At 50.1% G+C, this 16757-nt stretch overlaps 1 protein-coding gene across 1 annotated transcript in view; it reads left to right on the plus strand.

The window, feature by feature from the left end:
- Window positions 1–16757, plus strand: part of SLC4A9 (solute carrier family 4 member 9) — a 167348-nt gene that overhangs the window by 130311 nt on the left and 20280 nt on the right. The window contains exons 20-21 of the mRNA XM_056569903.1: window positions 4019–4087; window positions 5721–5894. Coding sequence (XP_056425878.1) covers window positions 4019–4087; window positions 5721–5894 — 243 coding nt within the window. The remainder of the gene's footprint in view (window positions 1–4018; window positions 4088–5720; window positions 5895–16757) is intronic.

The raw sequence follows: 16757 nt of genomic DNA on the forward strand, positions 1-16757 counted from the left end.
AGTCTCGCCAGACCCCTCTACATCAATTGTGTAAATAATGAAAGATTGGACTGTACCATACGTTTCCGCACGGAGCCCCTTCTTATGAGCATCGGATCTCATCATGAGAGGATTGAACTTTTGGTCCTCCCCAATTGCACCTCGGAAATTCTCCTTGGACTTCCCTGGCTTCAACTTCATTCCCCTACCCTGGATTGGTCCACTGGGGAGATCAAGAGTTGGGGGTCCTCTTGTTCCAAGAACTGTCTAAAACCGGTTCCCAGTAACCCTTGCCGTAACTCTGTGGTTCCTTCAGTAACCGGTCTCCCTAAGGCCTATATGGACTTCGCGGATGTTTTCTGCAAAAAACAAGCTGAGACACTACCTCCTCACAGGCCTTATGATTGCCCTATCGACCTCCTCCCGGGCACTACTCCACCCCGGGGCAGAATTTATCCTCTCTCTGCCCCAGAGACTCTTGCCATGTCCGAATACGTCCAGGAGAATCTAAAGAAGGGCTTTATCCGTAAATCCTCCTCTCCTGCCGGAGCCGGATTTTTCTTTGTGTCCAAAAAAGATGGCTCCCTACGTCCTTGCATTGACTACCGCGGTCTTAATAAAATCACGGTTAAGAACCGCTACCCCTTACCCCTCATCTCTGAACTCTTTGATCGCCTCCAAGGTGCCCACATCTTCACTAAATTGGACTTAAGAGGCGCCTATAACCTCATCCGCATCAGAGAGGGGGACGAGTGGAAAACGGCATTTAACACCAGAGATGGACACTTTGAGTATCTGGTCATGCCCTTTGGACTGTGCAACGCCCCTGCCGTCTTCCAAGACTTTGTCAATGAAATTTTTCGTGATCTGTTATATTCCTGTGTTGTTGTATATCTGGACGATATCCTAATTTTTTCTGCCAATCTAGAAGAACACCGCCAGCATGTCCGTATGGTTCTTCAGAGACTTCGTGACAACCAACTCTATGCCAAAATTGAGAAATGTCTGTTTGAATGCCAATCTCTTCCTTTTCTAGGATATTTGGTCTCTGGCCAGGGACTACAGATGGATCCAGACAAACTCTCTGCCGTCTTAGATTGGCCACGCCCCTCCGGACTCCGTGCTATCCAACGCTTTTTGGGGTTCGCCAATTATTACAGGCAATTTATTCCACATTTTTCTACCATTGTGGCTCCTATCGTGGCTTTAACCAAAAAAAGTGCTGATCCCAAGTCCTGGCCTCCTCAAGCAGAAGACGCCTTTAAACGACTCAAGTCTGCCTTTTCTTCGGCTCCCGTCCTCTCCAGACCTGACCCTTCCAAACCCTTCCTATTGGAGGTTGATGCCTCCTCAGTGGGAGCTGGAGCTGTTCTTCTACAAAAAAATTCTTCCGGGCATGCTGTCACTTGTGGTTTTTTCTCTAGGACCTTCTCTCCAGCGGAGAGGAACTACTCCATCGGGGATCGAGAGCTTCTAGCCATTAAATTAGCACTTGAGGAATGGAGGCATCTGCTGGAGGGATCAAGTTCTCCTGTTATTATCTACACCGACCACAAGAACCTCTCCTACCTCCAGTCTGCCCAACGGCTGAATCCTCGCCAGGCCCGGTGGTCTCTGTTCTTTGCCCGATTTAATTTTGAGATTCACTTTCGTCCTGCCGATAAGAACATTAGGGCCGATGCTCTCTCTCGTTCCTCGGATGCCTCAGAAGTTGATCTCCCTCCGCAACACATCATTCCACCTGACTGCCTGATCTCCACTTCTCCTGCCTCCATCAGGCAGACTCCTCCAGGGAAGACCTTTGTTTCTCCACGCCAACGCCTCGGAATCCTCAAATGGGGTCACTCCTCCCATCTCGCAGGTCATGCGGGCATCAAGAAATCTGTGCAACTCATCTCCCGCTTCTATTGGTGGCCGACTCTGGAGACGGATGTTGGGGACTTTGTGCGAGCCTGCACTATCTGTGCCCGGGATAAGACTCCTCGCCAGAAGCCCGCTGGTTTTCTTCATCCTCTGCCTGTCCCCGAACAGCCTTGGTCTCTGATTGGTATGGATTTTATTACTGATTTACCCCCTTCCCGTGGCAACACTGTTATTTGGGTGGTCGTTGATCGATTCTCCAAAATGGCACATTTCATCCCTCTTCCTGGTCTTCCTTCTGCGCCTCAGTTGGCTAAACAATTTTTTGTACACATTTTTCGTCTTCACGGGTTGCCTACGCAGATTGTCTCGGATAGAGGTGTCCAATTCGTGTCTAAATTCTGGAGGGCTCTCTGTAAACAACTCAAGATTAAATTAAATTTTTCCTCTGCATATCATCCCCAGTCCAATGGACAAGTAGAAAGAATTAACCAGATCTTGGGTGATTATTTGCGACATTTTGTTTCCTCCCGCCAGGATGACTGGGCAGATCTCCTTCCATGGGCCGAATTCTCGTATAACTTCAGGGTCTCTGAATCTTCCTCCAAATCCCCATTTTTCGTGGTGTACGGCCGTCACCCTCTTCCCCCCCTCCCTACCCCCTTGCCCTCTGGTCTGCCCGCTGTGGATGAAATTTCTCGTGACCTTTCCATTATATGGAGAGAGACCCAAAATTCTCTCTTACAGGCTTCTTCACGCATGAAGAGGTTCGCGGATAAGAAAAGAAGAGCTCCCCCCGTTTTTTCCCCTGGAGACAAGGTATGGCTCTCCGCTAAATATGTCCGCTTCCGTGTCCCTAGCTACAAGTTGGGACCACGCTATCTTGGTCCTTTCAAAATTTTGTGTCAAATTAATCCTGTCTCTTATAAACTTCTTCTTCCTCCTTCTCTTCGTATCCCTAATGCCTTTCACGTCTCTCTTCTCAAACCACTCATCCTCAACCGTTTTTCTCCCAAATCTGTCCCTCCCACTCCTGTTTCCGGCTCCTCGGACGTCTTCTCGGTCAAGGAAATTTTGGCTGCCAAAAAGGTCAGAGGGAAAAATTTTTTTTTAGTAGACTGGGAGGGTTGTGGTCCTGAAGAGAGATCCTGGGAACCTGAGGACAACATCCTTGACAAAAGTCTGCTCCTCAGGTTCTCAGGCTCCAAGAAGAGGGGGAGACCCAAGGGGGGGGGGTACTGTTACGCCGAGCGCTCCGGGTCCCCGCTCCTCCCCGGAGCGCTCGCTTCACTCTCTCCGCTGCAGCGCTCCGGTCACGTCCTCTGACCCGGGGCGCTGCGATCCCGCTGCCAGCTGGGATGCGATTCGCGATGCGGGTAGCGCCCGCTCGCGATGCGCACCCCGGCTCCCCTACCTGACTCGCTCCCCGTCTGTTCTGTCCCGGCGCGCGCGGCCCCGCTCCCTAGGGCGCGCGCGCGCCGGGTCTCTGCGATTTAAAGGGCCACTGCGCCGCTGATTGGCGCAGTGGTTCCAATTAGGGTAATCACCTGTGCACTTCCCTATATTACCTCACTTCCCTTGCACTCCCTTGCCGGATCTTGTTGCCTTAGTGCCAGTGAAAGCGTTCCTTGTGTGTTCCTTGCCTGTGTTTCCAGACCTTCTGCCGTTGCCCCTGACTACGATCCTTGCTGCCTGCCCCGACCTTCTGCTACGTCCGACCTTGCTTCTGCCTACTCCCTTGTACCGCGCCTATCTTCAGCAGCCAGAGAGGTGAGCCGTTGCTAGTGGATACGACCTGGTCACTACCGCCGCAGCAAGACCATCCCGCTTTGCGGCGGGCTCTGATGAAAACCTGTAGTGGCTTAGAACCGGTCCACTAGCACGGTCCACGCCAATCCCTCTCTGGCACAGAGGATCCACTACCTGCCAGCCGGCATCGTGACATATACAGCCGCTATTAAGTACTGGAAAGATTAAGAATTTTTTATAGAAGTAAATTACAAATCTGCTTAACTTTCTTGAACCAGCTGATTTAAGAAGAAAAAAAAAACTTTTCCAATGGAGTACCCCTTTAAAGCCTAAAATACTAATTCAATGGGTTTTAGATGAGAAAACTAATTACTAAAGATTAACTTTCTAACTTTAGTTATATCATTCTGACTTTTTTATGTTCTTTTAGTATATACCAATGCCTGTATTATATGGAATCTTTCTCCAAATGGGCGTGGCTGCTTTAAAAAGTATTCAAGTAAGTAATTACATATTAAGAGGTGTATTATGCAGAATGTATATAATATTTGATGTGTTCAGTATTTCTTAAAGAGTACCTGTCACCAAGCTAAACTTTTAATGTATTGTTACTTATGTAATTATAAGACACTTTTCTATTACTTTCTGTTAAAATTCTCAACCTTTATATGTTATTAATGTGATTGAAAAACGGACACTAGGCGGCTCTGTTCTGTTCCCTGATGCATTCAAACAGTTAGTTTGGTCTCCTACTAGTCTGGCAGCAGACCAAACTCAGGAAGTGCGTGCGGGGCATGACGAGACACAGCTCTCGCAGGCTTCAGTGTCGTGCCGGCTGTTGAACGCCCACTTTCTCCTGCCGAGAGCTCACACAATGTGAACAAAGGGGAAAGGTGTAATACAGAGCTTTTCAAAGCTTAAAATATTTTTTCAAAGGGGTACTCCCTTGGAAAACATTTTTTTTTTTAATTAACTGGTGCCAGAAAGTTCAACAGATTTGTAAATTACTTCTATTTAAAAATCTTAATCCTTCCAGTACTTATCAGTTGCTGTATACTCCACAGGAAGTTATTTTCTTTTTGAATTTCCTTTCTGTCTGACCATAGTGCTCTCTGCTTTCACCTCTGTCCATTTTAGGAACTGTCCAGAGTAGAAGCAAATCCCCATAGCAAACCTCTCCTGCTCTGGACAGTTCCTGATATGGACAGATGTGTCAGCAGAGAGCACTGTGGTCAGACAGAAAATTAATTCAAAAAGAAAAGAAGTTCCTGTGGGTCATACATAAGAAATTAACACATGGTCTAAAAACTCTAAACATGCTCAACCAGAAAAGCTATAAAAGCCAAGTTTAGATATAGCGGATTTATACCACATTTTTGCCACATATAAGAATGTAGCCGAATTCAAACACCTTGTTTTAAGTTGACTCTGCGTAAAGAAAGTAGAAACATATTAAAGAAAGGCTCTATCAGCAGTGGAGAGAAGTAGGAAAGAAGTGACAATCTTTAAAGGGGTACTCCGCCCCACGATCAGACATCTTATCCCCTATCCTTTGGATAGGGTTTGAGATGTCTAGGAGTGGAGTACCCCTTTAAGAATGTATTTCAGAGAATGGCTCTCCCATAGAGATATATGGAGGGGGCGTGGCGGCCTCTGCTTCAGGCGGGGGTTTTGACGTTTTGCTCTGGGGGAGACCCGGGGCCCCGTACAGGAGATCACAGCGGTCTGACCCCAGCCCCCCTCCTACGATCTAAAACTTATCCCCTATCCTGACAAGACTTCACCTTAAAAAAAGTAAATGTCTTAATATATACTGTACATATCTACTGATCATGACCCATGCCCCATCTGTATCCTACATTATGTAAGAAGGTTGGCCAGTCATGGGCAACTGCACAGATGTGACAACTGCAGATGACATGCCATCGCACCGATACAGAAACTGCAATGCAGTGAATGCTCTGAACAGTGGCAGTTAGTGAAGTAGAGTGAGGAGTTCTAAATGTATTAAGTACTGTATATATAGATATTTAACATTTGTCACTCATTTAGTTTTTATCCTTGAAAAACACTTTAAATTGTGCATGATTTAGATTTTTGTATTTAAAGATCTTTTTGTTTTATTTTTAAAGTTCACAGAACGGTTGAAATTACTACTTGTTCCACCAAAGCATCAGCCAGACCTAATATACCTTCGCCATGTTCCACTGCCGAAAGTCCATTTCTTTACCCTCATTCAGCTGTCTTGTTTGGTCATCTTGTGGATACTGAAATCAACTGTGGCAGCAATTATCTTCCCCTTGATGGTAAGCTCACTAAATATGTTCATATGTACATTGTTAACTCCAGTTCAAACATTCCCTCTATTGCTCAGCTCAAAAAACTCATGGCAGCAGTAACATAACCAGATTCCATTTGGTACACATTTGTGCATTTAGATGAAACTGCAAAATTGTGACATTTGCCATTATAATGGAATGACAAATGGCCACTGTTCACACTGACGTCATGTATTGTGCAATTACAGGAGCCATAACAAATATAATGATTCCTAATGAACCTGGTGAACCCCTGTTTATAATGAGTCTGTCATTTTCGCTTTTTTATGGGATTGGCTGACTATCTGATGTGTATGTGGGCCTCCAAACTCTCCCCGATGGTAAATGTCAGGGGGAAAGAAGGATCAGACATGTTAATTTAAAAATGCCCAATCCTGCCACCAGAGGAAGCTGGCAACAGCCTTTTCCCATTTTCCTGTTAAGAACACATGCATTCTTAGCCAAAATGGCCATGCATGTATATGAGGGGCAGAAAGAATAGCTAATGGCCAAATAGGCAATCGTCCAACAGCTATCTGAGGTGTAAAGTAATGATAATAACAATAATAATTAAAATCTTTATTTACATTATGTACATATTTTATTATATCTTTCCATGTGACAACACTGAAGAAATGACATTGAAATAATGTAAAGTATTGAGTTTACAGCCTGTATAAGGCTGGGTTCACACCACGTTTTGTTAAATACGGTTCCCGTATACGGCTGGGAGGAGGGGGGCGGGGCTTAATAGCGGCGCCCGCACCCCGCCGTATTCGGAAACCGTATTTAATGTATATCTATGAGCCGACCGGAGTGAACCGCAGCCTCCGGTCGGCTTCATTTTCGGCCGTATGCGGTTTCCCTACCACAGGCAAAAACGTGGTCGACCGTGTTTTTGCCTGCGGTAGGGAAACCGCATACGGCCGAAAACGAAGCAGACCGAAGGCTGCGGTTCACTCCGGTCGGCTCATAGACATACATTAAATACGGTTCCCGAATACGGCGGGGTGCGGGCGCTGCGATTAAGCCCCGCCCCCCTCCTCCCAGCCATATACGGGAACCGTATTTAACAAAACGTGGTGTGAACCCAGCCTAACAGTGGTTAATATTGCTGCCTCATTATAATAATGGAAGAAAAGAAATAAGCACCTAATTGCATTAGAGGAACCTATAAAACTTCACTTTTATTAGTATGCAGTAAAAACCACCAAGTTAAGGTTTGTCACGATGCCGGCTGGCAGGAGGTGGATCCTCTGTGCCAGAGAGGGATTGGCGTGGACCGTGCTAGTGGACCGGTTCTAAGTCACTACTGGTTTTCACCAGAGCCCGCCGCAAAGCGGGATGGTCTTGCTGCGGCGGTAGTGACCAGGTCGTATCCACTAGCAACGGCTCAACCTCTCTGGCTGCTGAAGATAGGCGCGGTACAAGGGAGTAGACAGAAGCAAGGTCGGACGTAGCAGAAGGTCGGGGCAGGCAGCAAGGATCGTAGTCAGGGGCAACGGCAGGAGGTCTGGAACACAGGCTAGGAGCACACAAGGAAACGCTTTCACTGGCACAATGGCAACAAGATCCGGCGAGGGAGTGAAGGGGAAGTGAGGTATAAATAGGGAGTGCACAGGTGAACACACTAATTGGAACCACTGCGCCAATCAGCGGCGCAGTGGCCCTTTAAATCGCAGAGACCCGGCGCGCGCGCGCCCTAGGGAGCGGGGCCGCGCGCGCCGGGACAGGACAGATGGAGAGCGAGTCAGGTACGGGAGCCGGGATGCGCATCGCGAGCGGGCGCCACCCGCATCGCGAATCGCATCCCGGCTGGAGACGGTATCGCAGCGCACCGGGTCAGTGGAGCTGCCCGGAGCGCTGCGGTAGCGAGAGTGAAGTGAGCGCTCCGGGGAGGAGCGGGGACCCGGAGCGCTCGGCGTAACAGTACCCCCCCCCTTGGGTCTCCCCCTCTTCTTAGAGCCTGAGAACCTGAGGAGCAGACTTTTGTCTAGGATATTGTCCTCAGGTTCCCAGGATCTCTCTTCAGGACCACAACCCTCCCAATCGACCAGGAAAAAGGTTTTTCCTCTGACCTTCTTGGAGGCCAGTATCTCTTTAACGGAGAAGATGTCCGAGGAGCCGGAAACAGGAGTGGGAGAAACAAACTTAGGAGAGAAACGGTTGATGATAAGTGGTTTAAGAAGAGAAACGTGAAAGGCATTAGGAATTCGAAGAGAAGGAGGAAGAAGAAGTTTGTAAGAGACAGGATTAATCTGGCACAAGATTTTGAAAGGACCAAGATAGCGTGGTCCCAATTTGTAGCTAGGGACACGGAAGCGGACATATTTAGCGGAGAGCCATACCTTGTCTCCAGGAGAAAAAATGGGGGGAGCTCTTCTTTTTCTATCAGCAAACTTCTTCATGCGTGATGAGGCCTGTAAAAGAGAATTTTGGGTCTCTTTCCATATGGTGGAAAGATCACGAGATATTTCATCCACAGCGGGCAAACCAGAGGGCAAGGGAGTAGGGAGGGGGGGGAAGAGGGTGACGGCCGTACACCACAAAAAATGGGGATTTGGAGGAGGATTCAGAGACTCTGAAGTTATACGAAAATTCGGCCCATGGTAGAAGATCTGCCCAGTCATCCTGGCGGGAGGAAACAAAATGGCGTAAATAATCACCCAGGACCTGGTTAATTCTTTCTACTTGCCCATTGGATTGAGGATGATATGCAGAGGAAAAGTTTAATTTAATCTTGAGTTGTTTACAGAGAGCCCTCCAGAATTTTGACACGAATTGGACGCCTCTATCCGAGACGATCTGCGTGGGCAACCCGTGAAGACGAAAAATGTGTACAAAAAATTGTTTTGCCAACTGAGGCGCTGAAGGAAGACCAGGAAGAGGGATGAAATGTGCCATCTTGGAGAATCGATCAACGACCATCCAAACAACAGTGTTGCCACGGGATGGGGGTAAGTCCGTAATAAAGTCCATACCAATCAGAGACCAAGGCTGTTCGGGGACAGGCAGAGGATGAAGAAGACCAGCGGGCTTCTGGCGAGGAGTCTTATCCCGGGCACAAACAGTGCAGGCTCGTACAAAATCCACAACATCCGTCTCCAGAGTCGGCCACCAATAGAAACGAGAGATGAGTTGCACGGATTTCTTGATACCCGCATGACCTGCGAGATGGGAGGAGTGACCCCATTTGAGGATTCCGAGGCGTTGGCGTGGAGAAACGAAGGTCTTCCCTGGAGGAGTTTGCCTGATGGAGGCTGGAGAAGTGGAGATCAGGCAGTCAGGGGGGATGATGTGTTGCGGAGAGAGCTCTACTTCCGAGGCATCCGAGGAACGAGAGAGAGCATCGGCCCTAATGTTCTTATCGGCAGGCCGAAAGTGAATTTCAAAATTAAATCGGGCAAAGAACAGAGACCACCTGGCCTGGCGAGGATTCAGCCGTTGGGCAGACTGGAGATAGGAGAGGTTCTTGTGATCGGTGTAAATAATAACTGGAAATCTTGATCCCTCCAACAGATGCCTCCATTCCTCAAGTGCTAATTTAATGGCTAGAAGCTCTCGGTCCCCGATGGAGTAGTTCCTCTCAGCTGGAGAGAAGGTCCTAGAAAAAAAACCACAAGTAACAGCATGCCCGGAAGAATTTTTCTGTAGAAGGACCGCTCCAGCTCCTACAGAGGAGGCATCAACCTCCAATAGGAAGGGTTTAGATGGGTCAGGTCTGGAGAGCACGGGAGCCGAAGAAAAGGCAGACTTGAGCTGTTTAAAGGCGTCTTCCGCTTGAGGAGGCCATGACTTAGGATTGGCATTCTTTTTGGTTAAAGCCACGATAGGAGCCACAATGGTGGAAAAATGTGGAATGAATTGTCTGTAATAATTGGCGAACCCCAAAAAACGTTGGATAGCACGAAGTCCGGAGGGGCGTGGCCAATCTAAGACGGCAGAGAGTTTGTCTGGATCCATTTGTAGTCCCTGGCCAGAGACCAAGTATCCTAGGAAAGGAAGAGATTGACATTCAAACAGACATTTCTCCATTTTGGCATACAGTTGATTGTCACGAAGTCTCTGAAGAACCATGCGGACATGCTGGCGGTGTTCTTCTAGGTTGGCAGAAAAAATCAGGATATCGTCCAGATATACAACAACACAGGAATATAAAAGATCACGAAAGATTTCATTAACAAAGTCTTGGAAGACGGCAGGGGCGTTGCACAGGCCAAAGGGCATGACCAGATGTTACGCCGAGCGCTCCGGGTCCCCGCTCCTCCCCGGAGCGCTCGCTTCTCTCTCTCTGCTGCAGCGCTCCGGTCACGTCCTCTGACCCGGGGCGCTGCGATCCCGCTGCCAGCCGGGATGCGATTCGCGATGCGGGTAGCGCCCGCTCGCGATGCGCACCCCGGCTCCCCTACCTGACTCGCTCCCCGTCTGTTCTGTCCCGGCGCGCGCGGCCCCGCTCCCTAGGGCGCGCGCGCGCCGGGTCTCTGCGATTTAAAGGGCCACTGCGCCGCTGATTGGCGCAGTGGTTCCAATTAGGGTAATCACCTGTGCACTTCCCTATATTACCTCACTTCCCTTGCACTCCCTTGCCGGATCTTGTTGCACTTGTGCCTAGTGAAAGCGTTCCCTTGTCTGTTCCTAGTCCGTGTTCCTGACCTCCTGCCGTTGCCCCTGACTACGATCCTTGCCGCCTGCCCCCGACCTTCTGCTACGTCCGACCTTGCTTCTGCCTACTCCCTTGTACCACGCCTATCTTCAGCATCTTCAGCAGCCAGAGAGGTGAGCCGTTGCTAGTGGATACGACCTGGTCACTACCGCCGCAGCAAGACCATCCCGCTTTGCGGCGGGCTCTGGTGAAAACCAGTAGTGGCTTAGAACCGGTCCACTAGCACGGTCCACGCCAATCCCTCTCTGGCACAGAGGATCCACTACCTGCCAGCCGGCATCGTGACAGTAGATCCGGCCATGGATCCCGCTGAAGTTCCTCTGCCAGTTGTCGCTGACCTCACCACGGTGGCCGCCCAGCAAGCCCGACAGATCGCCCTTCTAACCCGTCAGCTGTCGGAAATGTCCACCATTTCGCACCAACTTCAGTCGCAACTTCTCCAGCAATCTTCTCCTCCGCCAGCTCCTGCACCTCCTCCGCAGCGAGCGGCCACTCCTAGCCTCCGCCTGTCCTTGCCGGACAAATTTAATGGGGACTCTAAGTATTGCCGTGGCTTTCTTTCGCAATGTTCCCAGCACTTGGAGATGATGTCGGACCAGTTTCCTACTGAAAGGTCTAAGGTGGCTTTCGTGTTCTGCCTTCTGTCTGGAAAAGCCCTGTCATGGGCCGCACCGCTCTGGGACCGCAATGACCCCGTCACTGCCTCTGTACACTCCTTCTTCTCGGAAATTCGAAGTGTCTTTGAGGAACCTGCCCGAGCTTCTTCAGCCGAGATTGCCCTGCTGAACCTGGCCCAGGGTGTTTCTTCCGTTGGCGAGTACGCCATTCAGTTCCGTGCTCTTGCTTACGAGTTGTCCTGGAATAGTGAGATTCTCTGCGCGACCTTTAAAAAAGGCCTATCCAGCAACATTAAAGATGTTCTGGCCGCACGAGAGACTCCTGCTGACCTACATGAACTCATTCATCTAGCCACTCGCATTGACATGCGTTCTTCCGGATGGCGTCTGGAGCTCCGCCTGGATATGGACTTTGTTCGCACGAAGCGTTTTTTCTCTCCGGCTCCTCTCTCCTCTGGTCCTCTGCAATCTGTTCCTGTGCTTCCCGCCGCGGAGGCTATGCAAGTTGACCGGTCTTGCTTGACACCTCAAGAGAGGACACGACGCCGCATGGAGAATCTTTGCCTGTACTATGCCGGTACCGAACACTTCCTGAAGGATTGTCCTATCCGTCCTCCCCGCCTGGAAAGACGTACGCTGACTCCGCACAAAGGTGACACAGTTCTTGATGTCAACTCTGCTTCTCCACGCCTTACTGTGCCTGTGCGGATATCTGCCTCTACCTTCTCCTTCTCTACTATGCTCTTCTTGGATTCCGGATCTGCAGGAAAATTTTTTTTGGCCTCTCTCATCAACAGGTTCTACGTTCCTGTGACCAGTCTCGCCAGACCCCTCTACATCTATTGTTTTTACAATAAAAGATTGGACTGTCTCGTACGTTTCCACACAGAACCCCTCCTAATTTGCATCGGACCTCATCACGGAAAAATTGAGTTTTTTTTCCTCAGGTTCTTTGGCCCCAAGAAGAGGGGGAGACCCAAGGGGGGGGGTACTGTTACGCCGAGCGCTCCGGGTCCCCGCTCCTCCCCGGAGCGCTCGCTTCTCTCTCTCTGCTGCAGCGCTCCGGTCACGTCCTCTGACCCGGGGCGCTGCGATCCCGCTGCCAGCCGGGATGCGATTCGCGATGCGGGTAGCGCCCGCTCGCGATGCGCACCCCGGCTCCCCTACCTGACTCGCTCCCCGTCTGTTCTGTCCCGGCGCGCGCGGCCCCGCTCCCTAGGGCGCGCGCGCGCCGGGTCTCTGCGATTTAAAGGGCCACTGCGCCGCTGATTGGCGCAGTGGTTCCAATTAGGGTAATCACCTGTGCACTTCCCTATATTACCTCACTTCCCTTGCACTCCCTTGCCGGATCTTGTTGCACTTGTGCCTAGTGAAAGCGTTCCCTTGTCTGTTCCTAGTCCGTGTTCCTGACCTCCTGCCGTTGCCCCTGACTACGATCCTTGCCGCCTGCCCCCGACCTTCTGCTACGTCCGACCTTGCTTCTGCCTACTCCCTTGTACCACGCCTATCTTCAGCATCTTCAGCAGCCAGAGAGGTGAGCCGTTGCTAGTGGATACGACCTGGTCACTACCGCCGCAGCAAGACCATCCCGCTTTGCGGCGGGCTCTGGTGAAAACCAGTAGTGGCTTAGAACCGGTCCACTAGCACGGTCCACGCCAATCCCTCTCTGGCACAGAGGATCCACTACCTGCCAGCCGGCATCGTGACACCAGATACTCAAAGTGTCCATCTCTGGTGTTAAATGCCGTTTTCCATTCATCCCCCTCTCTGATGCGAATGAGATTATAGGCACCTCTTAAGTCCAGTTTGGTAAAGATGTGGGCACCTTGGAGGCGATCAAAGAGTTCAGAGATGAGAGGTAGGGGGTAGCGGTTTTTTACAGTGATTTTATTAAGACCGCGGTAGTCAATGCAAGGACGTAGAGAGCCATCTTTTTTGGACACAAAGAAAAATCCGGCTCCGGCAGGGGAGGAAGATTTGCGGATAAAGCCCTTCTTTAAATTTTCCTGGATATACTCAGACATAGCAAGAGTCTCTGGGACAGAGAGAGGATAAATTCTGCCCCGGGGTGGAGTAGTACCCGGGAGGAGGTCAATGGGACAGTCATAAGGCCTGTGAGGAGGTAAAGTCTCAGCTTGTTTTTTGCAAAAAACATCCGCAAAGTCCATATAGGCCTTAGGGAGACCGGTTACAGGAGGAACCACAGGGTCACGGCAGGGAGTACTGGGAACCGGTTTAAGACAGTCCTTGGAACAAGAGGGGCCCCAACTCTTGATCTCCCCAGTGGACCAATCCAGGGTAGGGGAGTGGTGTTGAAGCCAGGGTAGTCCAAGGAGAATTTCGGAAGTGCAATTGGGGAGGACCAAAAACTCAATTTTTTCATGGTGAGATCCGATGCACATTAGGAGGGGCTCCGTGCGGAAACGTATGGTACAGTCCAATCTTTCATTGTTAACACAATTGATGTAGAGAGGTCTGGCGAGACTGGTCAGCGGGATGTTGAACCTGTTGGTGAGAGAGGCCAAAATAAAATTTCCTGCAGATCCGGAATCCAAGAAGGCCATAGTAGAGAAGGAGAAGGTAGAGGCGGATACCCGCACAGGCACAGTAAGACGCGGAGAAGCAGAGTTGACATCAAGGGCTGTCTCACCTTTGTGCGGGGTCAGCGTACGTCTTTCCAGGCGGGGAGGACGGATAGGACAATCCTTCAGGAAGTGTTCGGTACCGGCACAGTACAGGCAGAGATTCTCCATGCGGCGTCGTGTCCTCTCTTGAGGTGTCAGGCGAGACCGGTCAACCTGCATAGCCTCCACGGCGGGAGGCACAGGAACGGATTGCAGGGGACCAGAGGAGAGAGGAGCCGGGGAGAAAAAACGCCTTGTGCGAACAAAGTCCATATCCTGGCGGAGCTCCTGACGCCTTTCGGAAAAACGCATGTCAATGCGAGTGGCTAGATGGATGAGTTCATGTAGGTTAGCAGGGATTTCTCGTGCGGCCAGAACATCTTTAATGTTGCTGGATAGGCCTTTTTTAAAGGTCGCGCAGAGGGCCTCATTATTCCAGGATAGTTCTGAAGCAAGAGTACGGAATTGTACGGCGTACTCGCCAACGGAAGAATTACCCTGGACCAGGTTCAACAGGGCAGTCTCAGCAGAAGAGGCTCGGGCAGGTTCCTCAAAGACACTTCGAATTTCCGAGAAGAAGGAGTGTACAGAGGCAGTGACGGGGTCATTGCGGTCCCAGAGCGGTGTAGCCCACGACAGAGCTTTTCCAGACAGAAGGCTGACTACGAAAGCCACCTTAGACCTTTCAGTGGGAAACTGGTCCGACATCATCTCCAAGTGCAGGGAACATTGAGAAAGGAAGCCACGGCAAAATTTAGAGTCCCCATCAAATTTATCCGGCAAGGATAGTCGTAGGCCTGAAGCGGCCACTCGCTGCGGAGGAGGTGCAGGAGCTGGCGGAGAAGATGATTGCTGAAGCTGTGGTAGTAGCTGCTGTAGCATCACGGTCAGTTGAGACAGCTGGTGGCCTTGTTGCGCTATCTGTTGTGACTGCTGGGCGACCACCGTGGTTAGGTCGGCGACAACTGGCAGAGGAACTTCAGCGGGATCCATGGCCGGATCTACTGTCACGATGCCGGCTGGCAGGAGGTGGATCGTCTGTGCCAGAGAGGGATTGGCGTGGACCGTGCTAGTGTACCGGTTCTAAGTCACTACTGGTTTTCACCAGAGCCCGCCGCAAAGCGGGATGGTCTTGCTGCGGCGGTAGTGACCAGGTCGTATCCACTAGCAACGGCTCAACCTCTCTGGCTGCTGAAGATAGGCGCGGTACAAGGGAGTAGACAGAAGCAAGGTCGGACGTAGCAGAAGGTCGGGGCAGGCAGCAAGGATCGTAGTCAGGGGCAACGGCAGGAGGTCTGGAACACAGGCTAGGAACACACAAGGAAACGCTTTCACTGGCACAATGGCAACAAGATCCGGCGAGGGAGTGAAGGGGAAGTGAGGTATAAATAGGGAGTGCACAGGTGAACACACTAATTGGAACCACTGCGCCAATCAGCGGCGCAGTGGCCCTTTAAATCGCAGAGACCCGGCGCGCGCGCGCCCTAGGGAGCGGGGCCGCGCGCGCCGGGACAGGACAGACGGAGAGCGAGTCAGGTACGGGAGCCGGGATGCGCATCGCGAGCGGGCGCCACCCGCATCGCGAATCGCATCCCGGCTGGAGACGGTATCGCAGCGCACCGGGTCAGTGGAGCTGCCCGGAGCGCTGCGGTAGCGAGAGTGAAGCGAGCGCTCCGGGGAGGAGCGGGGACCCGGAGCGCTCGGCGTAACAGTGTTAGTGTAAATGTGTCTTATCCATAACCACAAGATAAAAATAGGAAGGACTAAGTCCTATATCGGTCCAAACCTACGGTACCTAAGGCACAATACAGTACAACTTATCAAGTTACAACACTTGACTGAGTAGTGATTTTTTTTTCAACTCAAGGGGAGTAGAACATGAAACATACAGATATAATAAGAATGTCCCTACCCACAAACCCCAAGCAATAATGCCTCTCACCTTAAGGGGACTAATGCACCACTATTAGAAATGAGCGAACTTACAGTGATTCGATTGGTCACGAACTTCTTGGCTCGGCAGTTGCTGACTTTAGCCTGCATAAATTAGTTAAGCTTTCAGGTGCTCCGGTGGGCTGGAAAAGGTGGATACAGTCCTAGGAGAGAGTCTCTTTGGACTGTATCCACCTTTTCCAGCCCACCGAAGCACCTGAAAGCTGGACTAATTTATGTAGGCTAATGTAAGCAACCGCCGAGCTGAGAAGTTCGTGACAAATCAAATTACTGTAATTTCGCTTATCTCGAACCACTATGTATACAACACCATCAGTGTCTTTAAGCAGGTGACATCATCAGGATGGTGAGTATTAAAATTAAAGTGACAATAAATGTAACTATTTGTGCTCAAATAAATAAGTTCTCTCCAGTGGAGGCTGTCTCATATATATATATATATATAAAACAACCATTGAACACTATGTTATTATCGTGGCACAGTAGTGCCCATAATAGAAAAATTGGTCTGCTATCCTGTGGGTAAAACAACAGGATGATATCCTGTTAGAGATTTACAAAGAATGCCATAGAATAATGGAGCAGTGGCTCCTTATTATTATTAACCAATGTTCTCAGTTATCATCAGTAACTTCTGACGGTTATGATGTTAGCCGATAAATATTCACTGAGCCTGGCGGAGCGTAACCTGTCATGAAGTACATGACAGTACATAAAGTAACTGTCCAGAGCTCGCCACTTTACCATTTCCCTGCATGACAGGTTACCCTACGCTGGGCTCAGTTACTATTCATCGCTAACCGATTAATGGACGTGCCCATAGTTGGGTCCAAAGTATAAAAATTTTGTGTGGCCGCCATTATTTTTGAGCAATGCTTTAAAGTGTTACTGTCATTAGTTAGAAACTTAAAGCCAAAAAATGCTTAAATCGGTGTAGTAATGTTCCCTAAGACCTGTATACTGTACATAATATGCATGTGTTAATATGTAAAAC

The sequence above is a fragment of the Hyla sarda genome, chromosome 4, assembly GCF_029499605.1.
Source record: "Hyla sarda isolate aHylSar1 chromosome 4, aHylSar1.hap1, whole genome shotgun sequence".
In the NCBI taxonomy this organism is placed as follows: domain Eukaryota; kingdom Metazoa; phylum Chordata; class Amphibia; order Anura; family Hylidae; genus Hyla; species Hyla sarda.